Source organism: Platalea leucorodia (genome assembly GCF_965183815.1).
Source record: "Platalea leucorodia genome assembly, chromosome: 6".
NCBI classification, from domain to species: domain Eukaryota; kingdom Metazoa; phylum Chordata; class Aves; order Pelecaniformes; family Threskiornithidae; genus Platalea; species Platalea leucorodia.
In genome coordinates this window covers 70848295-70874056 of record NC_138828.1, presented here as the reverse complement: position 1 = coordinate 70874056, position 25762 = coordinate 70848295, and the positions used below count along the sequence as shown (strand labels likewise).

General features: G+C 35.4%; 1 protein-coding gene across 2 annotated transcripts in view; it reads right to left on the bottom strand.

The window, feature by feature from the left end:
- Positions 1 to 25762, bottom strand: part of RAB28 (RAB28, member RAS oncogene family) — a 66550-nt gene that overhangs the window by 32681 nt on the left and 8107 nt on the right. For both annotated transcript variants that reach the window (XM_082315459.1, XM_082315458.1), the window contains exons 3-4: positions 20879 to 20967; positions 11944 to 12073 (exon numbers count right to left, since the gene is read on the bottom strand). In XM_082315459.1, coding sequence (XP_082171585.1) covers positions 11944 to 12073; positions 20879 to 20967 — 219 coding nt within the window. The remainder of the gene's footprint in view (positions 1 to 11943; positions 12074 to 20878; positions 20968 to 25762) is intronic.

The window sequence follows — 25762 nt, the reverse complement described above, 5'->3', positions numbered from 1 at the left end:
AAAACATGTTTCACACTTTTATTGTAAAGAACATGAGAATCTCACAGAAACTGCCAGAACAGATGTTCATAAATTGGGCCCTTAATCTGCAGCACTTTCCAGGTTTTAAGCTATATCCAATGGTCTGTAGAACATATTCCTCTCTTTTTAATATAATTCTTCTGTTTAGTTTTTTTAATAAATAAGTTTATGACTTTAGTAGTGTTGCCAGCTGTTCAATTTTGATTTACTGTCAGAGTCTGCTTTAATATATAGTGGCTTTTGTGGCTTACCCATATAGATTACATTTTAAGCTTCAAGATATCACTATAAAGCAGCTGGAAAAAGTACTGGCTGTGCTCAGAAACCAGCATTATTGCCCTAGTGATCAACCACTTAAACATGCAACTACACCAGTAACTATTCTCTAAAAACCTTTTGGATACACCATTCCCAAAATAAACCTGCAAAACTTATGGTGTAAGAGGAGGTCATCTTAACATATGTACTTCAAACAGCCAGCCCAAGAAAATTGTTAATTATTAATTGGGCAATGTATTAGCTGGCCATAGAGATCTCTACAACAACTATTCTTTATTGTTTCATTACATCGTTTCCTTTACTTCTACTGTGTAGCTTGAGACAACTTAAGAAATAAACACACTTCACAACAACAACAAAAAAACCCCAAACATATAAGTTCAAACATCGTTAAGTCCAGACATTTTCAGTAATTGTTCCTGATAGACATCAGTAGTGTTGTAGAAAGTTACAGTTACTGTAGCATGAAGTTACTGTAGGATGACAAGAACTAACAGAGTAAAGAACGCAGTAAGTAACTTCTAGGAAAACCCAGAACCCTTCTACAGCCTGAACTTGTATTCCATATTTTACAACTGCTTTATGCAGTGCTTTCTAGAAAATTTCTTTACAGCATTTTTTACTGAACATTGCTGTGAAAGAACTGTCAACACCCTTCATACAGGACCATTTTTAACCTCACAGAATTGCAATATAACCAGACTAGGCTTTTTTTCCTCTATTATCTGCAAGCACAGGGTAATGTTACTAAAATAAACTACCACAACAGTATTCTTAGAATTGAACAAAGGATCAGAATCAAAAACTCTGGAAACTCTCTACAGTTGGACTAGTCCAGAATTATCAGTCAGAACTACTAGGGTTTTTTTTTATTATACTGAAAACTGCTTTTTCTGCTCAAAAAGGTTCCTTTTTCCATATAAAACTAACGCCAAAATATTCCAACCAAGAGAACAGAACAGTTTGATTCAGAAAGATCAATATGGTGCCTAAGGGGAGGGGTTTTTTGTTTGTCTTACACTGTTATTTTCGCCCAAGTTTGGATTTGCCAGTTAGACAGTATCCATGATGCATTACTCTCACAAAGTCCTATCATACCTAAGAGGATGTGATACATGGTGGAAGACATAAAGGGAAAAATAAAACAAAAACAAAACGAGCCTTTATATCCATAGTGTCAGGAGCGTAGCCCATAGGAGAATGGGAAGAGAAGCACCAGCACTACACTTTCCCATGAGATATAGCAGTGGCATCTCCAAATCAAAATACTTCAAGCTTTTCCATAATGGTTTTGAAGGGGGACTGAGAAGTAGGCTCCAAAATGCCACAATTTTCTATGTGGGCAGTAGAACATAAAAATATTTTTGAAATGGTTCAACTTAACAGCCTGACCAACAACTCCTATACACTGCTTTCTTCCTTCTGCATGCCTACAGCAAATGACTTTTCAAACTTCTGTAAATGTATAAAGTAAGGTTTTAGCAACTGAGGGTCTCTCTTTCTTTCCACAGTATTAAAGGTGTGCTATCTGTACAAATTGTAACTGATTTTTTCCAGCCTTCAGTTTAAATTATCTACCGCAAAAAATGCTTAAGATTGCAAAATCCAACATTTTGAAGTTCCCTCAATATACATAATGGTTATATCCCAGTATTTTTCAAAAGCAAGACTTAAGACATTTTACTATTCTGTGTGTTCCATTCAACTATCTAGTCTGGAGCTTTTTTTGAATTTGTGCTTGCTTAGCATCTGAAACAAAAGAGCAATGATCCTGATGGCAGTTTTCAAATGCTATCATGTAGGAACACTTAGGAATGAGTTCTCTAGGCAAAGTCAGAAAAAGGTAATGTTATTCCTCTTTCTACATACACATTTCAAAACTGTAATGAATTCTACCGTCATATACTAATATTATATTAGTGTGATATATTCCTATTAACACATATAATTAAGTAAACATATTGGACGATACTTAACACAAAAGAAAGACCACATGGTATACATATAAAAAAAGTATCCAAAAGAATATTACAATCTAGGGGCAAGTCATGAAAACACCAGTGTAAACTTGGAGCAGCTCATCTGAAGTCACTAAATGTGCTCTAAATTTACACATATGTAAACAACCAAAATTTTTATCTTAAGGTCAGTGATTCCCCACACTGAACAAAAGAATGCAGCAAATGTGATATGGCTCATTTTACAATTGTAAAAATTTTCAAGTGTTAAAAATACTAATCTGGATGAGATGGGATGGTTACTCCCTGTGTTCAGAGCATCAAAGGACAAATGGATGGAATGAAATTAAACCTTCTCAAAAGGCCCGGCAGCAGTTACATATTTACAATTGCCTTGCCATATTCACAAAATACACTGTTGCACTGTTAAACAAGGGAGATAAAACATTGAAAGCACTACTTCTGCAAAAAATTTGAGTTAAAAAAGCTGAAATATATCATGAAAATTTCATATGGAACTCAGTATTTTTCAAATAGAAACTATGTACAATGTGCATAAAGCCCTCCTCTTTTAAGAGCTTATTTTAAATATACAAACTAGCTTTCTAATTAACCATTCATCATCACTGTACACCATCTCTTTAATCAACATGTTTCAGCAAATATTAATTGATTTTTAACACTGATTTTTTGGCACTACAGAATCTTAGATCTCTCCTTTGAAAACAACAAACATATTTTGAGGTTATCCTCCATATCACGAGGGCTGGAAGCACAGAGTGTAAATAAACAATAATAAAAAACAATAATAACAACAACAATGTTGTCTGCATTTAAACTACCAGGCTTATCTCAGTGAACTATTAAGATCAAACAAAGTTTGATACTGGCTTAGCAGTTACTCCCCTGATAACACCTTCAGAGTCTCATATTACACAGAAATGCCTTTTTCAAATACCTTTTTTCCCTCAAAAAATCTGACCTATAAAATAAACCAAAGTAGATAGCAGAAAGAAATTACAGCTCATTCAGAACCTCATTAAGACACAGCATCTCAAATACTGGAACAATGAAGAATTCATAACCAGAGGTGCTAATGTCATGAAGGCATTAATATGCTTAAAGATCTCTCAAAAAGCCACACATTTAGCAGAGTATACATGCTCTTATATTGAAATGGGCATCATAAACTCAGAATGTCTCATTACATCAAGTGTATGGAGCTATAACTGTGGACTAAACTTGAAATAGTACCGTTAATTTCCACTTGTTCTCTTGCAAATCCACAATAAATATGATAATGTCCTGACACTTACACAATTTTAAAATAGACATATAATGCATTCCCCATAATTTTTCTTCTTCATTCTTAAATCTGCATGCACAGAGTTCATACTATACCACTAAGGGAGGCTGATTTGAACACTCTACTCATTTATCCATCTTCTGTTGTATTTTGCTCCTAAAGGATCTGACAGCAAATTATTTTGCAAAACAGCAACATAGCAAGATAATCCAACAATATTATCTTAACTTTAATCTCTATAAGAACTTCAAATTTTCTAAAATATTTTCAGGACAATGTTTCAGAATTGCATTTTTCATACTACAGGCTCCTATTAATCATATTAATGGAGGTTCTCTATTATGATTATTCCCCTTATTAACACAGGCTATCCTTCATCCTCTAAACTGAGCTGAAATAATTACTGGTTACTTCCAATAAAAATCTTAAATTTTTATGGTTCACTGAAATAAACAGAAAAAGCTTAAGTTTTCCCTGCTGATTAGGAAAAAAAACTTCTCTTCCACACTTTCTGCTTGTACAGAGTAGTAAACATATTCAATTACCATATGCATTTCAGTTGAAGTTGCAGGGTACACATAAATACTGTACAACCGTCACTATATTTCATAAGTCTGACTCTGAAACTGTGAAGCATTACAAAAAGATTAGTTTACTGACTTATTTAGCTTTTAAGTAGAAAATAATGCCACAATAGCAGTTGTCTTTTTCCCCCTTTGTCCAAAATCCTAACACTAATGCCCTATTCACACTTGAAATTTGGTTATCCTCTCTCATCAACTTCCTTCAATAATAATATATGAGAATATATTTCCACAGTAGCTAATGGAGACATTCCTACAAATCAATGTGCTGCAGTGATACAGAAATAAAAGCTTATTTCACTGTAATGATGCTTCCAGACTTCCCTCAAGTCAGGTGGTTACTTGCAGTTAATGATCTGTGACATACCACACAAGTAGTCCTAAAAAGACTTATTATCCACTGCATGTGCAACAATATTTGCTTTATGGATGGCTAAATGAATGAAGACATTCAATGTAACTGTAAAAGTAAAATCAAAAGAAAACTTACAAGTAACATGTTTTCTTTGAGTAAAAGAGCTGTGAACATTTTCCATTAATACTTAACCTTTTGCTGGAGCAGTGCAACCACATATAATGCTTGAATCTATAAAGCCCAAGAGCTGCTCAGGGTTAACACTGATTAACTGCGCCCAATCAAATGTTATAACATTTAAAATTTTCAGAGATCTTCACTCCACTAATGAAATCAAATTGCATTTATGTCATAATGCAAAGTTGGGAGCAGGACAACTTGCAAAGAAAAGAAATTCTGTCCTGTCCTAAAAACAGGTATATTTTTCAATCAAAGTAAAGAAATTCTGTCCTGTCCTAAAAACAGGTATATTTTTCAATCAAATAAAATAGACATGAAATTGATTGGTTTTTAAAACTATGTATTTTATGCTGCACTGACTTCCATTAATATACTAATAGAAAAGAATAGGAAATTAATTTAAAATACACTACAATCCAACAGTACAATACCTCCCATGACTCTCAGACTGTGCAGACATTCACACATTTTCTGTTTATAATTTTTTTCATTTACTAGACTCAGCTTTTGTCCACCATATGTCCACCGTAGATTAACTATTCCCTTAGGTACAATTAAGGGCTTTCCATTTGTTGTAAGAAGACCTAAGTATGAAGGACGCAGCCAGAAAAAACATTTCTACCTAAACCAAAAACAGAAGCACATTCAGCCTGGACTATGGTTTATGCAGCATCTTTTTTATTAGACGTATGTCTACATTGCTAAATAAACTACAGACAAAATCCATGGAAACAGTAAGAGATCTCTCAGCATTTCATTTGTGTATTATTATAAAAATAGGATACATATACTGTTCTAACCTTTGTGTTTAAACGGTTTACTTCTACTTCCATTTTTCAATGACATCCTTAAAGATTTTTCTGAATTTAAGCATAACTGTTAGTGAATGAGAATATATTATTTACTGGCACTTCTGTCACACTGGTGTTTGAGTTCCAACTACACTAACAATATTCTACCAGGGCCTTGAACTTGGTCTTAATTCTTGGTTGGTCCTAGCAGGCAAAACTTATGTGCGCAAATAAAAAACTGCAGTGCAGCCTCAAGCTTTTAAGTGCAGGAAGAAGAAACCAAGTTATTCACACTCAACTAAAATAAAAAGCATAACGTAAGAACAGTCTATCAGTTGGACTAGTTCATGACTACCCTCACTTTCTTGTTAAAGCACCATATGATTCAAACGAGAAAACATTAATGTCAGCAAACAGTTGGTACAATATCTAATCTGTCCTCATTCAAATGAATGCAAATTCATTGATTTTCATAAAATTACACCTGTTTATATCAGGGCTCTGTCTAGCTGTACAAATCTCAAACTCAGACAAGTGGTGTAACAGTAATAGATCTTCTGTGGGCAAGATGTATACATTATTCAGCTTCACCCCTGTACTGAATCCCATACTGCAGCAGAACACAAATCAAAAAGCAAGCTCACTACTAGCTAATCCTATCTGTGTGGAACATCAGAAACTGGTCTTAAGACTGGCAGGACAGAAAATTATGATAATGGTCATTAATTATCTTTTGAGCAGCATGACAGAAAATATTTCCCCTTTCCACTCCATTTTTTTTTTGTTAGTACTTTGGCACAGGCCACGTGGCTTTTGAGAGCCACCATTAAAATCTATCCTTTATACATACTCCAATAACAGCTGCGGCACTGGAAGAAAGTCCAGAAGTCTAAAAATCTGCCTTTAACCAGGTGATTTAGCAGCTGCTGTGTCCAGTGTGACCTCCCATCCAAGAGATCACTTTATGAAGGATTCTGAAAGAAGGGTCCAAGTAAAACATGGGCTGATTTGCAACCAGATGCAACAGATACATTTATCACAGCAGATTACATGGAGATTGGGGCCAGAGTGGAGTACATATGCCCAGATCCTTGTGATCTATCCTGCCAAGTGTTTTCCCTTCTCAGCCAATGGAATATGTGTAAGTAAATACTACACAACAGCAATAAACCTTCCTTCTTTTGTTCTGTATATTTTCTGTGAGCTCAGCTACTTTCTAAAGACCCACACTTGAGGCTCAGGCTCTGTTTACATATCTCTGTGGCATATATCACAGTTTAGTAGACTTGCCCACATGGCAATTTAACAGACATAATTAAATAGATCACTTCAGCAGCGATGGTAGCCAGCACCATTAATATTATGCCAAGCGTGATTTAGGATCAAAATCTAGCAAGACAGATGCTTTCTCAGACAAGCAAGGTAATTTTATCACTCGAAAATGTGTATGTTTCTAGATTGCTCTGATCCCTAAAGTAATACAGAGCACATTCAGACATTGGGTTGGAAACGTATTATTATGGTGAATAAAAGATCATTTTCACCTGTGATTTTCCCTTTCATTAAATTAAGTTTCTTGTTAAAAATAATAAAAAAAAAAAGTTACGCGACCATTGAAACAAACAAATCCACAAGACCATAATTTTCTATTAATCTTACGGGTTTGTTGAGACAAACATTCTATACATATTTTAAAACAGGGTGGCATTCTACATTTATTCAAATGAGTTGGTAAATTGACCGTAGCACAGGACAAGGTTTTCTTTTTAAGGGAGTCTCTACATGTAAGTAGTTTACCCTCCAATCCCAGGAGTGTGTGTGAGGCTCAGGTGACTGGACCTGCTGTCAGGCACACAGGAACTTCAGTTTAATCAGGCATAAGACTCAAAAGAACAGGGGTCTTTGGATTCGCTGCTCAACACTTGTCTTAATTACAGGTGAAGGACCTAGCAAGTGCAAGTCTATGGGAAACAAGAACAGAAAACAGCTGGGGAAGGTTGGGAAGGACAAGAGAATGAATGTATTGTTCTGAATTTTAATAAGCCAGAATCTCAAAATGAGTATTAATGAAGAAATTTTCTGAGTACAACTGGGGAGACTAAGCGTATAAGGCAGCAACAGAGTCCAAAAGCAGACTGGGTATGAGCTGTTACCAGCCAGATTCACATTAGTACACAGTACACCAAGCATTCATTTGTATCTGGGCTGAAAAATGTTTCTCTCTGCACTCAGATAAGATAGGTAAAAACACTTTATGCTGTATGTAAATGCAAGTTAAAGGGTACACTAAAATGTAACCTTTAAACTTCACAATGTAACAGCATACCACTTCCTGTTCAGAGATAGCACTCCAAGATCAATTAATCATGGCTAAGACGAACAAACGGTCAACATTCTTAATTAGTGTTGATGCATTCTCCTCCGTGCCCTCATCTGTCATGAAGACTGTTTAAAAATCTGAGTTATTAGTCTTTATTGAGGAGTGGATCTGGTTAATATCTCTAAGAATAGAAATCATTCATCCATCCACTATACACTGGTACCTGATAATTCCTACCCCCTATATAAGCTACAGATAACCACCACCCTAAGACAATCTTGGTAGCTATAAATCAAAATCAGTGTAGCTCCCATGCAACCTGGGTTAATTTTTGTTTACAAAACTGTAAATGTTGGTACAACACTTGAGGGGTCTGCTTATAGATTACTGCAGAGGAAAATACATAAAGTAGTCAAGGTAGAAAGGAAAGAAACACATCAGTTACACAAAACACAGTAAAACCTCTCTAATTCACACTAAACGACCAGAAGATCCATTGCGGTTACTGAACTTTGTCAATACCAAATTTAAGCAAAGATCCTAAGTGCACAAAACACAATTCATTCACTTGATAACTGTAGTTCAATTTATACTCTACAATGTAAGTCAAAGTATTTGACAGCAACATATCTACAAAAGTTTTAAGTTACTGCATTGAGACTCAAAAGCATTTGTTAATATTAATGATAAAGTTTAATCTCTTATTTCTGGTGCAAATGAAGTGGTATTAGCAACACAGAAAGAAGCGCACTTCAAATATACTCAGTATTAAATCAGACTAAAATACCGCAAAGTAAGTTACATGGAAAGTCAAATTTAAGATTGAAAGCCAACTGCAAATTTTAGGATTATTAAGATCTTATGACTTACAATTAATATGAAAAAGAAAAATTCTACATTAAATTTTACAATTCTTTTTGTTGTTTACCAAACGTACAGACAAAAATCTATGGAAAGACAGAGAATTAACCGATAATCAGACATAAGTGTAGGAAGCAGGTCTGGGCAAGATCTTGATTCAAATCAGTCTTCTACCCTCTCTGACGGAATGTGTAGGTCAGGCTATGGAAAAAATGTATGGGAAGGAAGAAAAAATGAAAAATAAAACTAAGCACCCAGGAGGAAGACAGTCACCTTAAATAAATCACCACTTTCACAAAGGAAGACTGTATCTCTGAAGCTCTTGTTCTCCCAATTATTTTTAATAAATTAGTGGGCAATGACAGTCCTTCATTTTAGCTAGTCCTGGGGAAAAAAAAGAAAAATAAAAAAGAGGGGTGGGGAGGTCCAGAATTTAGGAGATCTCAATTAATACTAGTCTATTATTTTCAAATTAATTTCTGATGGATGAGAGACTGGGGACTGATTGGAGCTTTGTATGTAGAAATTACAATTGGTGGAATACTGAAGAAATTCCTGCAAACTTAACACATTTAACAGAATGACTACTAATTGACACAACAAAACACTAATAAATAATGCAGTTTTATAGACAATTTAACAGCTAGTATACAATGAGGCACCATATACTGCTATATCTGAAGTAATTTGCTTTCAATGACAAAATTACCCAAGGAAATTATTTTCTTCTAATAGAATTCATGTATACAGTTTTCTATATTTCATTGTGAAGAAAAATATTTGTCATTGTTTTCTTCCAAGCTTTTTTTTTTAAAAAAAACTATGGCTTTATTCCTATTTCTGAAGCACTACAGCAGAGATCCTAGGTGTATTTACTGCAAAATGGAAAAATACACATTTCTTTCAGACAGTACTAATAAGTGAAAATGGTCAAATGAGAGCCTAAGCCCAAGCTAAGTATACTTAAAAGAGCAGCACTAAATTTAAACCAAGGTTTCAAAACGGAAGGTTTCAGCTGGGCTTCCAATTTCTTATCTAGGTATCTAAATATTGGCCCAATGCTTTCCACTTGCTATAAATGAAAATAACTGCATTATTGGCAATTTTTTAAAACTTTATCAGAAAGAAAGTTAAGTGTTACAATAACTTGCCTGTGGATATAGACTTTTCTAGTCTTTAAGTGAGCATACCTGGATATTTTCCTAAAAGATGTGTATAGCTCAAAACCCAAGTACAATCCTGGGACAGAAACTACTGACTGAAAGTATTTCTCCTGTATGATGCAGGAGGTCAAAGAAGTTCATCAATTCATCACATGGCTTTTCTTGGCTTTAAACTTATTTTCACTCTTGCATTGTGTATGAGTGTCGTACCACTTACTGAGTTAAGAAGTTGAGCTATTCTGAACACAGTGATTCCACCTGAAGAACTTGTTAGGACTGGTAGCTTTATCCTTTCATAATATGCAAGAGTCAACACCATGCTTCTGTATAAACACTTACCTTGTTTTCTATTTATGTAACAATAGGAGCCTGGCTACAGTTACCTCTCACAGGCCACTGACGTATTGGGGTGGAAGCCCTCCTAGATATTCTTCTCCTATTATAGAATTCAGAAAAGCAATACACTTCTAAAAGCTTAATTTTTATAATGCTGAAACAAAAATAAAGAAAAAAAAATGACCTCTGTAAGCAGCATCCCCTGCATGCTCGATATATGCATGTCATATGCATACAACATCCTTAGGATCGCGTGAAAGCAACAGTTTGCTTTTTTTCTTTACACACAACTTCTGAAGGTAAACAAGGTAGCAAGCACACTGTTCCTTCATAAAATGAAAGCCTTTTCACCAGTCAGTGTCAGCCTTTATCTGGAAACTCACCTACGAAACCATATTCTATTTACAGATGCTCCCAAGGAAATACTTGAATATTAAAGAATTGCAGGCATGTATATGAGAAAAATATATATACTTAAGGTATATAACAGAAACAAAACTCCTTCAAATGGAAACCAGTGTCTGATTTTCTACCTCTATGGTGTCATTTCAGCAAAAGAACATTATTTATCCTATGTTACAGTGTGTCTTACTGTAAACACTTTATAAGATTTGCAGAACTCTAGCTAGGAAGTCCAATTTTGGGGCAAAATATAAATCAGTGAAAAATACATTTCATTTGAATTTCAACAGAATCTGTATTGTTGACTCGGGTCTGCTAGAGTACAACACTGTCTATGTTATACTTTCAGAAGTGCTATTTATATATTGTAACTCTAAGAGCTTCTCTGTTTTCTTCCCAGAAAATAAGTAGTCTTTCATAATTAATATCAGAAAATGTTACAGCATCATAGTAACAACACTACAGTTAATGGTTCTGAATGAAAGTGTTGTCTCTACATTGTTTTCAAATACTTTTAAACAATATTAACTTGCTGGATGACGTCTTTTTTCAGGTTTGTTCATGATAGGGACATTGTGACATGGACACAAATTACTTGGAAAGTCAAAAAAAACCTGTTTTTTGTTGTTCAAAAAAATATATTTACATTGTTAAAAAATTCTGCATGTTTCCAACACTTTGTTTCTAAAATTGCTTTATGCTGCAAGATTTCTTAGCTGGAAATGGAGGAATTTGGAATCCATCTAATTAGGAGACTAACTAGGAGACGGTTATTTAAAGTGGCATATTTTGGTGCTCAGAAGAAAACCATTATATCATACTTACGTGATTAAAAAGAGGACAGGTTAAAAAAATCCCAGAACAACAGGAAATAAGTAACCTCATGTGCCAAACTACAGATAGCATGCAAAAAAGCCTAATAAGCAACTCATAAATATTATTCCCAGTGCATAGTGTAGTTACTTTGAATAATATATACCAGTACTTAATGTAGCAGTCTCTTGACATACAGAACCATGAAATATACCTGTTATTAAATCCAGGAATGCTTCCCAGTTCTCCATTCTAGATACATGCCATGGCAATATCCTGAAGCTCTACCCAATTCAAACACAGCTGAGAGATCTCTACTCTTGTGTGCTGCTCTCCAGGTAAAGAAAACACAGGCAGAGAGGCTGCAGGCTAGGCAAAGCATGATGCAGCAAGTCCCTCAACCTAACTGCCCAGAAGCAGAATCCTGAGGTACACCCAGATATGTCATCTGTACACAGGAACAACACACAAGACAGTAGTTTCATTTTACTAAAGATATATGCCCTGTGCCATTTCTTCAATAGAGAGCAACATCCAGAGTATTTAAATTAATATTTATGTATGAATAACTTACTTTTATTTCCAACCAGGGCCATAAGTGGCTGAGTTTCTGATTCTTCATTCACTTTTTTTACCACATTATACCAGTCTTCTAAATTTTCAAAGCTCTGGCTGTTGGTAATATCATAAACCAAGAGAATACCCTAAGTAAAAAGATGTATTTTAAATGTTACAGGTTGCAAAAATGTTTTAACATGGTAAAATTTGCATCAGTCTAAATTATTATTATCATAAAACAGAGCATTAACAAATAATGGCATTGTATATTTTGAGGAATAATTAAAGGAATTACAAGCTTCTGTAATAAACATATTTTATTACAATATTTCTTCTGCATTCCATGTGTTCTAAATTCAGATGCTAACTGAACTACAAGGGCAGAAAAAATGGCAATTCAGTGAAGAACACAATTAGTTCAACTAGAACTATTCCAAACTGCATATGCTTTATGAAAATCTCAAAAAGCACTTCACACTAATAGTAAGATAAAAATCACACTGGAGAAGGACTTTCATTTTAGCTAATATTATTTGTAGTTTCACTGCTCCCTTTTTGAAAAAAAATGAGAAATAAAAGCAGTTCAATTGTATGTTTCTGCACGTTGCCTGGCTGTCACATCTCTGCTCTCCTTTGGGGAGAAAGGCCCTTCCTTCACTGTTGTAGAAGACAAGCAAGAAGTACTGGCAAGCTTTAAACTTTCAAAGGAGAAACTCAAAATGTGGTCAGAAGTCAAAAAGAAGGGAGTCCCATGTATTTCAGAGGTTTTGGGCCAGGCTACAAGTAACAAATACTCAAACCAGACATTACTGAGGATTCCTGAGAGCTAATATCCAACATTATAAAGCACAGCCTATTAACAGCCCACACGGCCACCTTCTCCCTTCCATAATTCTAAGATCAGCTCTCACAAATCACTCTCCTCTCAATTATTGAGTCTTCTGTCCCTGCTTTCCACTACACCCTAATAAATTAAGTATCTTGTAAATGAGGAAAAAAGTCAGAATTGGCTTCTGTTGCACTTGTTCTCATGGACTTCATATCTGGAAAAAAAATCCCTGCAACTGCACGCTGGTCCTCACATAAAATTTTCACAGATATTCTAGAAAACCAATACAATGCATACAAAATTAGCTGGTTCAATGACCCACTGTCAATAGAAAAGATTTTTCAAGTCAAGTTTTTCAGGCATTTGTCTGGGCCCAGCTTTACTTGATAGTTTCATGAGGAGTGTCTTAGATCACAAAATAGAGTGCACGCTTGTTAAATTAATTTCACAGATGACAACAAACTGGTGGAGACTGCAAGATTATTTGAGGAGAATTTAGATTATATGATGAGAAACAATCTAAAAATAATAGGATGCAATTCAATAAGTACCATGACAAGTTCAAAGGAAGCAATAATCAACTGCACGATAGGAAACATCTGGCTTTGTAGCAGGTTCTATACAATAGGATCAAGGAGTTACAGTAGATCACAGTTGAATACGTCAAGCTTATTTTGTAGCAAAAAGGCAAATATCACACTAGAATGAAACATTCCAGGTGAAATAATGCATCCAGCTTTGGACACTGAATGTCAAGAAAAGGGTAAACTGGAAGAGACCAGTAACAATATCAGAGGTTTAGAAACCATGACTGACATCAGAAAATTGAAAAAACTGGACTGTTTCCAACAAACACAATACTGATGGCAGGCATGATGACGCTGGTAAAAGTTTCAAGAGAAGATAACAGGAATTCTCTTTTTATATGCTCTTATACATAGTTTGCAGATGACACTAAATTGGGAGGACCAGCCAATACGCCTGAGAGCAGGGCTACCATTCAGAGGTATGCAGACACACTCAAGGAATGAGCGAATGGGAACCTTTCAACTTTCAACAAGGACAAATGCAAAGCCTTGCAGCTGGGAAGGAATAAACAACGCAGACTGGGGGGACTGATTGGCTGGGGAACAACTGAAAATAACCTGCAGGTCTTAGTAGACAAGCAAGCCAAATATGAGCCAGCAATGTTCCCTGGCATCGAGGACAGTCAATGGGATCCTGGACTGTATTAGCAGAAGCATGGCCACTAGACCAAGGGATCTATGCCGTTCTACTCAGCACTTGTTAGATCATATCTAAAGTAATACATCCAATCTTAGGCCCCTCAAGACCGGAGTAAGTTCAGCAGAGGGCCACCAAGATGATCAGAGGCTGGAGCACTTGTCCTATGAGGAAAAGCTGAGGGAACTAGAATTCTTCAGCATGGAGAGGAGGTGGTCCTGGGACGACCTAAAAGCAGCCTTCCCACACCCATGAGGAAGCTATGAAGGAGATGGAGCCAGGCTCTTCACAGTAGTGCACAGCAGCAGGATGAAACACAACGGGCGTAAGTTGAAACAAGAGAAATTCAAACTAGATATAAGGAAAAGCTTTTTCACTATGAGGAGAATCAAGCAGTGGAATAGGTTGCCCAAAGAGGTTGCTCAGTCTCCATCCTTAAGAGGTTTACAAGAAGGAACTGGATAAAGCCTTGAGCAACGTAGTCCCATCTCACAGCTGACCCTACTTTGAGCAGGAGGTTTGACTAGACACCTCCTGAGATCCCTTCCACCCTGAACTTTCTTACAAGTCTGTGATCAATACGACATGTAGCAATAGGTTTACCTTACAGCAAGATTATAGCAAGGGTACATACTAGAAAAAAAAACATGTAGACAATAACAATAGTGAAGCTCTGAAATACACCACCTTCAGGGACAGCAGAGTCACCAACACTGGAGGGTTTTTGAAGGCTGATAAAAATGAAATAGACATCGTACGGGTATAGCTTCGGAGAAGGACAACAGATCCTGTTGAGATCCCTTCAATTCCTATTTCCCTATGACAGCAATACAAATCTCTCTCTTCTCCTTCGATGCCATCTACTCCTTGGCAAAACGAGTTCTTGTTCCTTATATATATATATGGCTGCCATGAATTCCTGAGGAACAGCTTTCACCAGTTCCTTCAAGGAAATTAAGAATTATGACACTCATCTTTTCCCTTGCTATCTTTCCTCTTTACTAATCAAATCTAATATTAAACATCCACTTCCCTCTTCCAACTTTTGTACAATTTATTCCTTAATATCTTGCAGTTTAGTTAACTTCTCCTGACTACTTTTATAACTACCCAAATGCCTGTGCGTGTATGTATTTGCCTTTCATAATATAAGCCTTGCTCTAGGAAGGACATATTGATGTCATTAAATGCTCAGTGGAAAAGAAGAAACTCAAGCTGAAGGACAGATATTGTAAAGGTTAAAAAAAAAACAACAAAAAAAACCACAACAGATGTAAGGCTGAGAGTTGTAAATGAGAAAGTGCACATGGCGCGATTCTTTCACCAGTCCTCAAGTTCTTTCACCAGCCTGCAGAAAAGCAGAGCAGGCTATCTAAACCATTTTCAGCACTGAAGAGTTTAATCAGAGTTAGATGTAAGATAAAGTTAATAGCATCTGAGCGTTTAAGGTTGGTCAGCTCTGTTTCTAACTAATTCTTCATCAAAATGCTACTCTGCTACATGTCCTCTAGCCAACCGCAGCCCACCCACACCTTTGGAAGAAAGAGTATTCACGGTGGATTTACTGTGAAAGAAATCATTGAACAAAGTTCGCAACTAGAGCTCACCTAACTTCCTTTTGGTCCCCTTCTCCATGATCTAAAACATTGCCTCTAAAGCATATTCTTTTCTTAACCATTCTTTTTTTGAATCTTGTCAATATTTGCTATACTTGAGAAACAAAGACAGCAAGTATAACATCTTAGAGATGAAAAAAAAAGCAGCATGGCATCCAGGTCATAAAGAATATTTCTTGCTTAGACTTTTGCCACAACAGCACCCTATCAGCAACTTAGTATGATACAGATAATTAATGAAGGACTAGTCATAACTCCACAGCTAAAATTTATTTCACCTTTTTTTATTTAACATAGAAACCCCATCATTGCTTTCACAAAAATACTTTGTATTTTCCACACACTTACAGTATATGGAGTACAGAATGAGTAGATAGTATAAAAGCTGTTATTTCCCTATTATGCATGAGAAATTAAGGTGGAAAATTAACACTGGCCTTTTTACACAAAAGTAGCGCATTTTCCTGCCATGGAAAAGGTTTGAAACATATGGAGGACAACATGCCGAGAACAGCACATTAATTCTCTAGTCTCCAGTAACGTGGCAAATAGTTCCTGCTTGCATAATTGCACTCTAGTAAGAGAGACATTTTGCCTACATTAGTGCATATGTGAGTGCTTTTTGTTTTGGAATTATAGAGTATTTTAAAAAATAGGTCACTGGAAACTGAGAATATTGCAGAAATTATTTGCTGGTCTCTGGAGAAGGTAAAGTCTGCAGTACTCTTATTCTATTAACAAGCCAATTTATGAGGTAGTGTATGCCAGCTCTTAAAGATACTTTAAACTAGATATTTGGGTAGGGGCAGCAATTACAGGTAAGAGATGGGAGCAGTTCTGAAATATTTACCACGAAAACAGCAGCAGTGCTATTATACAGCAGAATTGGAAGAATTGTAACCAGGCAATATATTCACACTAGACAATCAACATGTAAAAGGTGTCAAGTTTATGTCAAGATTTGTCACAATAAAAGAAAGCTACAGAAAACACTAATTAAAACCACATGTTTTCTTCTCAGGTTTATCCTCAGCTGCCCTCATCCTCTGACTGACTTTAGTATGAAGGAACTAAATTAACTTTCAAATTTTCATTAATATTCATGAAATATGTCAGATCAAAATTCTAAAATATTTTTTTCTAGTCACAGAATATTCATTTTAGCAAAGAGTAACTTCATTATGATATCTTGCACATCTGCAGAAATGCTATTTTTACAGGTGAAAACAGTTTACAGTCTACATATACTTAACCACTGTTTTTGCTGATACTGAGGATATGGTCACTCAAATGCATGTGATTGATTGAGTTGCCATAATTGAATGAACTACTCTCGATCAGCTCAGCTGTGGTAACTGACTATATGATTGCGCTTACCCTCTCTCAATTCTGAGATAAATGTGTCTGTTTTAATCAACACTGACAGGAAGCTGTTTATTAGCACCTTTCATTTATAAAGATCAAGGCGTTCTTTTTCCCCCAAGCTTGCAGAGTTCTTCTGACCCATCAGTGAAATTTGGCTACCAAGTGGCAACTATATTGTTCTGAATGAGCAACACCAGAGAAAAAAAAAGGGGAAGAAGAAAGCAACTGCTTCAAGACAGCAAGTGAACTGCAATTTCTCCAACTGCAACCACGCAAGCAAATTATATAGGTTCCCATCCTCAAATCTGGCACTTTTATTTTAAAGCATCACACAAGAAATCAGGGACCTCAGTCAAAAAATGGCACCTTAACAGTAACTTAAGCAAAAGATCTATCCTAGGGAATTGATTCAGCTCTCATTCAAAGAGAAGGAAACCTCCAGTGGCAAGGTTTGCAGCAAAGCATAGATGGATGCTCCACTTACTCCCCCTGGTATCCTGATCAAATTTCAACTGAGATCAAGTGAACTGTAGACTTGCTATTAAGATAACCTTTTCAGTTGCTGTAGAATCTCAAAAGTTCCATCTTGAGCTGGTCTTAGTATTTTATAAGTAGGTCTACAATACATTTGGATTTCTGAGCAGAAAATCAAGAATTCAGCCACTTGTGATTTCTGAATCTTACAATGATCAACCAGATGAAGTCTATTCAAGGCTATGGGCATCTGCAAATACTGGATAAAAGCATGATGCATACTGTAGGCATGCTGCAAGCTATTCTACACATGTACTTTAAATCTGAATGATTTAGATTCGGAGAATACATGCACATTAACACAATTTCTGCAACAAATCCAAATCACCTACTCTATGTCTAAGTTTACAGCTTGTGTACTTTACAAACAAGATGTTTAAAATCCCAGTTGCACCACACATGCTGACCAAGTGCAACACACCATAGGTACACATACTTCTTTTGTAGCAACCTTCGCTAGAATTGCTCCTTTAAACTTTAAAGGCTTTCTTGTACTGGGGAGCCCAAAACTGGATACAGTACTCCAAATGTAGCCTCAAAAATGTCAGAGAGGATGATAATCACTTTCCTTGATTTGCCTTCTTTATTCTTACTAATGCAACCCAGTATTCAGTTAGCTTTTACTGTTGCAAGGGTGCATTGCTGACTCCCATTCAACTGGTTTTTTTCCAGTAGGACCCTCACCTTCTTTTCTGCAAAGCCATTTCACAGAATGACTGAGGTTGGAAGGGACCTCTAGAGGTCATTTAATCCAATGCCCCTGTTCAAGCAGTGTCACCCAAAGCCAGCTGCCCAGGATCATGTCCAGATGGCTTTTGAATATCTCTTGAGGATGGAGACTCCACAGCCTCTCTGGGCAACCTGTGCCAGTGCTGGGTCACCTTCACAGTGAAAAAGTGTTTTTCTGATGTTCAGAGGGAACCTCCTGTGTTTCAGTTTGTGCCAATTGCCTCTGTTACTGGGCACCACTGAAAAGAGCCTGGCTCTGTCTTCTTTGCATCCTCCCTTCAGGTATTTATATACATGGATAAGATCCCCCTTAGCCTTCTTTTCTCCAGGTTGAACAGTCCCAGCTCTCTCAGCCTTTCCTCATAGGGGAGATGCTCCAGTCCATTAATCAGCTTCGTGGCTCTTCACTGGATGCTCTCCAGTTGATTCCTCGACAGTTGACTCCCAGCCTGCATAAGGTTATTCCATCCCAGGTGGAGGACTTTGCATTTGTCTTCAGTGAACTTTACAAGGTCCATTCCTTCAGTTGGTCATGGTCTCTCTCAATAGCACCCCCACCCTCAGCATATTGACCATTCCTCCCCAATTTAGTGTCATTTGCAAGCTTACAAACAATGTTTTGTTCCATTGCTCAAAGAATTAATAAAAGACATGACCCCAGTACCAACCCCTAAGGAATATGACTTATAACCAGGCACCAGTAAGACACTGAGCTATGGACCATCTCCCTTTAAGTCCAGCTGTCCATTCAGTTTTTCAGTCACCTTACGGTCCACTCATCCAGTCTGTTTTTCTACATTTTGTCTGTAATAATATTATGGGAGATTATGTCAAAGGCCTTGGTGAAGTCAAGGTAAATGACATCCACTGCTCTCCTCTCCACAGAGCCAATCAACTAACCACAGAAGGCAATCAAGTTGGTTGGGCACCATTCACCCTTGCTAATTCCATGATAGCTCTTCCCAATTATTTTCTTGCTACTTTGCTGTCCATTCATAGGAATTTTTATAGGTACTTAAAAGGATTTTTCTTTCTAAATACTCCTACTTGTTCTATTTTATCTTTCCTCTTTTTCTTCTACAAAGCTACAGATGTTCAACATGAAATAAGCTTCTGCCTAGAAATAAGCTGAAAGCAGTGCCTTTCCGAATTATTCATGGTGTTTCATGAATGGATGAAAATAAAGATAGTTTTATGTGTCTTTAACAGGTGCTGTGACAAAGCTAACAGAAAAGTATGTTACAAGTCAGCTTTGATGATAAGAAGCCTATTACAGACATTGGCAATACATGCCAACAATGGGAGAGAGAATAGCCGTTAGTTCATTTAAAAAATTAGAGTTACAATGAGGGTTGGGGGAGGATTAAAGGAGAAGAGATTGGATGTAGGTTTTTTTTGTTAACGTGCTCAGAAAGACTAAAAATCAAACATTTTTAACTTTAGGCTTACCAAAATCAACTTTTTCACTACTTTGGGGCACTGGTATTAACTTTTTGACCTGCTTTTGCTGATAAGAAACTCCTAAGTTTATCATCAAATTCAATACAGAAGAAGTTAATAGCCTTTTATTTCCCTGGGCATATGGCAACAATTTGTGATTAATCAAATTCCCTCTGTCATGGAAGCCACTTTCTCGTGTTGCTTGGTAGATTTTAAAAGGGCAGCAAAATGTTTTTTATTAAAAAATAAGAAAATGCTATAAAACAGATGCAACAGCTAAAAACATTTAGACATTTTTTGAAAGTGACAAAATGTTAAATTGACAAGTTTGTCTTTATCCTTTTAACTAATAAATCCTAATCTCCTTAATTAGCCATTCCTGTGCTGTACTCATTAGTACAAAGTTTCTGTCCAACAAAAGTTTTAGGATTCCATATTCCTATTGCTTAAAGTATTGGGGGAAAAATAGGTGCATTCATTTTCTTTTCAGATAAATATAACATTTATATAATAAAACATTATGCCTATCGTTCTCATTACAAACTCCAAATTAAAGAACAGAATACATTTTAGGATCACTCATGTTAAGAAGTTTGGCATACAGTACATCCTCCTAAATCATCTCATAACTCAAAATACTGTTATAATATTTAGCTTTTACTTAATCCTACCATTCACTTTAAGTTGCTTAGTTAACCTCAAGATAAAATTAATTTTCATTGGTTCTGCAAAAATATTTAGCTACCTGGTTGCCTCCTTTTGTTTGCCCTCTTATAACCCCAGTTGCATGTATGAGTTTAATGGTGTAGGATTGCTCTTAATTTCCTCCTTCTACTTTTTTCCCCCAGGAGGCATCTGTTCTAAAAGCAGCCACTATATCTACCATGTGGAGATCCAAATAGCCTTTACTATTTACTATGATTGCTTTTCTTAACTCAAGACACAAAGCATGGAAACATACATCTGTTCTTGAGAGTTATCCAGATCTACAAATGCACACCCTCGCTTTACTTTTTAAGTCAGCTCCAAAAAATTAACTACATACAGAAATTAGACTTGCGTATTAATATCAATTCAGTTCAGGTTAAGCAGAGATTCAACATTTTTGAGATCTACAAAACAACAACCTGTAACAAACATATAATTTTAAGAACAACATTTCAATGAATTTTATAGAATTACTATAGATACAATTATCATCATTTATACTGTACCTGAGCTCCATAAATATATTTATCCAGCATTTTGCCTCCTATCGTTTGCCCCCCTACATCCCACACTTGAAGAGTAACATTCAAATTTCCTGAAAAAGAAAATTATATAGATATTGTATAACCTTGAAAATTTAGATACAAATAAAATTAAAGATATATTATCATGGCAGGTAATACAGCTCTAGCATATCAACAGCAATAGCTTTTTACAAGTATACAATAAATAGTAACTAAATATCAACACAAAGATGACTGTATCATTTGGAAAAAAGTCACTTGTGCCCAGCTAAGTCATTAAGATGCAGTAAAACTATAGCTAGATATTAACATATTTAATAAAATATAACATTCCTGACTAGAAATTATATAACATACTTCACTGAAGAAACATGTAAAACTTTACAGAGAAAGTTCTATAACACGGTACTTGGAACTGAAAGGTAACACAATTAATGCCAACTTAACCACATTATTTCATACTCTATGTCCCTTCCTCCCCCGCTCCAAATTTTCTTCACAAATCTAGAAGCAGGGAAAATCTGCACAGTAACTTCATTATGGTACTGATGCTCTTAGTACTGTACAGTTAAAGAATTATATAGTTGACAGGTTAAAAAATGGAAATACTGACACATATCTAAGTTGAGGATGCAAACTATGATTATTTCCTCCACCCACCACCCCAAAGCAGGCAACTAAATTGGACATGATTTACACAATTTCATCTTCGAAGAACCTACACCAAGAATAGATTTTCCTTTCTATTCTAAACAGTCTCCAAGCTATGTTGAAACTGTTAACAGGTTTTCATAAACAAAGTAAAAAAAAATCCATGTAAATACAGAATATTTAATATCCTACAAGTCATACATATTCTGCAAGCTAACAACTCAGAAACCCACAGACTAAACATACACACAGCAATGTATGTCACCACATGCATACAAACATATTAAAGTACAATTTGGCTCATTTTGCATGGTGAGAACTGTTTTCAAAACTGTACTGATTACATGGAAGCACCAAACTCTAATATAGTAAGGTCTGATGAAAATTCTTCTAATCTATGTACAACTCACATGACTTACTTGTTAATAACAATTCTACACACTCACCAACAATCATAACTGCCTACTGATTTTATTCCTAGATTTAAAAAAAAAATTGCAACAAATTCCACATCACAACAATTGAGAGTTGAGAGAAAAAGAACACAGTATTTTGGGCTGCTAAGAAAAACATACTCTTAATTCAATTATTTTATGTTATTAACAAACAACCTTATTTTACACGATGTGATCTTTTCAGCCATCAGTTTATAACTAACACACTCACATCAGTTATGCAAGGGAGTATGCTCCATGGAAATATATCCCGGAGCTCAGTGAATATAAATAGCAAATTAGAACTATATAGCTGAATACATGCTACTTGTGGTATTAAATATACCACATTATATTTTTATGATGCATCTTGCTTTAATCTGGTTAAAAGCACAGATTTCCTCAAGTGCTACTTTCTCAAATATATAGAGATGAACGTGAGACAATCTATTCACAGTACTTTTAAGCTACAGTGAGTTTTATCCAATACTAAGATAAAGAATTTCTATATAAAGCTTAGTAAATACATCATAAACACTCCAGTTCAATAAAGGCAACGTTTCATAGAATAAAAAGCTTATTTGTTTTGATGGTGCATATACTATGTATAATTATTTTTAAAGCTTAGAACATAAGTGACTGCAAACAATGCAGGAAAGTCTTCCATAAAGCATCTGGCATGGATAAACTGGTGAATCTGCAGTCTGAAATGACAATGCATCCTCAGTGGGTATACAAACTAAACATGCTCAAACGCTTACCATGCTGCAGTATTCTACCCCTAATATGGCTGTATGTATTCTACTGGAAATTTACCATGTCATTCATGTCAGCTATTGGGAAAAAAAATCTTTAAAAATATTATCACTTTCAAACTCAACAATTTTCAGATGCCTAATTTTGTGTTCAAATGCTTTAAAAAGTTTTTAACTTCATTTGTCCTCCTAAGAGTAGTAATCATGCACGGCATACTGGGCTTAGTATCTGGATAACTGTATGAAATTATCTGAGAAACTTTAACACAGGAAATTAAATTAAATGGTCTAACAGTGACTGTTCAACTTTAAAATCTACTATTATGAATTATTTGCTTTCCTTCACTAACAATAGAAAAAAGAAACTGGGGAAAAAAGGTTGGAATGTTCATTTAAAGTGAAGTCACTCTTAATTAAGACCTCACTAACTACTGAAATTCATGCTGACCATCTCCAGTGCAAAATGCTTCATTTTCCCTTTTTTTTTTTTTTTCAATTAGGTCCTGTAATATTTGCTTTGTGGTCAGATTGATTTGAGGGAGAAAGAAGGATGTTAGGATTATTGTGACAGAACAAAAAACTCTGGATAATTTGCCTAGCAAATATATAATTAACAACTATGATAGCAGCACATGAAGTTTTCTGCAAAGAGTTTGAAATCTTGTTTTTTCATAGATTTAGGAAGAACATACAAACTAGAGAATGACAACAAAACAAAAAGAAACTATGGATAAGACAGTTCTTAGAAATAAGGTTAACATACCGATAAAAATAACTGAAGAATCCCATAAAAATAATATGTAATACACTGATAAGGAACAAGAAAACACTAGCACTTCTTTACTCTGTAGAAAAGGCACACAAGTGAGAAGTTAAAATAACTGAGGCAACACAGTGCAGATATCTAGATTGCTTCTGGTATGAACTGAAGCCACTGGGCTGACTCAGTAGTGATCCTGCAGAAGTATACTTGGTGCATTGGTTAACCTTACTTAAAGTGCTGCATGGTCAAGATGGAACTAAAAACATGCGTCTGCCCCCTTTTTGCACTGACGACTTAAAAAAATCCTTTTAACAGAAGAATCCTGTTTACTGGACTGCACTCACAACCTTCCTAAAAGTATTTGACTATGGCTCTTAAGAATCTCTATCAGCAGACCCTCTGACTAACAGATACACTATTTAAGCAGTAAAATCTACACCGTGGTTGCATCCAGACTATACAAGATACTGCATCAATAAATATGCTGAAATGGATTTGCATTTGAAAAAAATATTTTGAACAAACTGCATGAAGAAAATTTGTCAACAGCTGAACACTAAAAGTCTTATTGTTCGAAATTAATCAAAGCATTTACTATTTGTATTAAACCATATTGTTTTACCATGTAAAATATTTACTTCTTTCACTGCAAAACTGCATCAGTTACTAAAACAACTGGAGACAAATACAGCTTTTATTTCAAAAAAGCGAAAAAAAAAAACCAGAAAAACAGTACTTTATTTTATAAGCTAAAATGCATTTCTAATGTGGCCTAATGTAAACTTCCGTGCAATTCTAGAAATCGGTAATTTTAACTTCTGAAATCTTTGCTTATGTTTAAAGAAGAAAAAAAAAATCAAATACTGAACCATAGTTATTCATCAATCCTCCTGCTAAATAAGAGAAATTGAGGCTTTTTTTCCTACTGATATACACATTATAATTTCTGTGCAGCGGTATGAATTAACCTTTCAAGTAAACATAGCAGCTCTGCAAACCCAGAACTAATCAAGAAATTAGAAAAATCCGCTTACTTAAGTAATGCTTCCCATTCCAATATTTAGAAATTTTACCTCCCTCCCTCTTCTCTTCCTTCCCTCTCACTCCCCACCACCAGTTCAGCTTACCTATAAAACACAGAAATCCATACATACCTAAACACATCTATAGGCATAGGCAAAACCAGAATGACAATCTACAGAAAAATGCTTCTTCCTGAATATTAATACATTCCACAAACGTTACTATTTCGTTAATGATAAATGAGAAAAATAGATGTATACACTTTGTTGCTGTTTGGTGCTATTTTCATCTACATTCTGATTTTATTACAACATAAACTAGAAGAAAGTAGAACATGAATGAATCAAGAGTTGATAATTTTCCAATCTTTTTACTCAACAAGAATATTTAGAACCCCAGCAATGTACTAATAGCTTCTGTATGCTTAACAGCTGAAAAAAACTTGCGAAATACAAGTTCTCGGCATGCACACTGCATGATTTGTGTACACATTCCGCTTGCAAGTACTGCTGTTAACTATTATGCACACTGGCATTTTTAGAGGCATGAGCAGGACAATAAAAAAATTATTCTGTTGATTTTATGGAGAAATAAGCCCTGAAATTTGGTACTTTATCACTCACCAGATACTAAAAAAGTACAGCAAAATGGACAAACCAAAATAGTGAATGCAGGAATAGTCTGAAAAGATTATTCTGTTTCACTTAAAAAAAATATATAAACATAATCAAGAAACTATTGGCAATATAATTTTAACAAAATAAGTTCAAGAACTGTATATACTTTCTTACAAGTTCAGGTTATAGCTAAAATGCTTCATTTCTGGGTTTGCTTCCCTCCCTGCCCTCCACAAGGAAAAAAGACAGAACTACAGAACTTGCATCAACTTTATCAAATCTCACTACAACTTTTAATAATCACACATACTTTTTCTAACTTCTGATTTCTGAAACCAGAAGAAAATGAATTTAATGAAATACTTTCATACTTAGAGATGGAACAACTACAAATCAATGAAAAGACTTATTTCAAACCCCCAATTGTTCAGAGACAAACTTCTACCAGCAACTATTCTTTTTTAATTATTTCTTTGCATTTTCCACGCAGTGTGCTGCAACTGGCATCTAAATAGTTTCTTTGCCATCGTGAAGTGAAACATCTTGAATGCTCAAACTGTATTTTTATGAGTGCCGAGGGACCCTAAATTTTAGTGGTCTATTAAATGCCAGCAATTTCATGC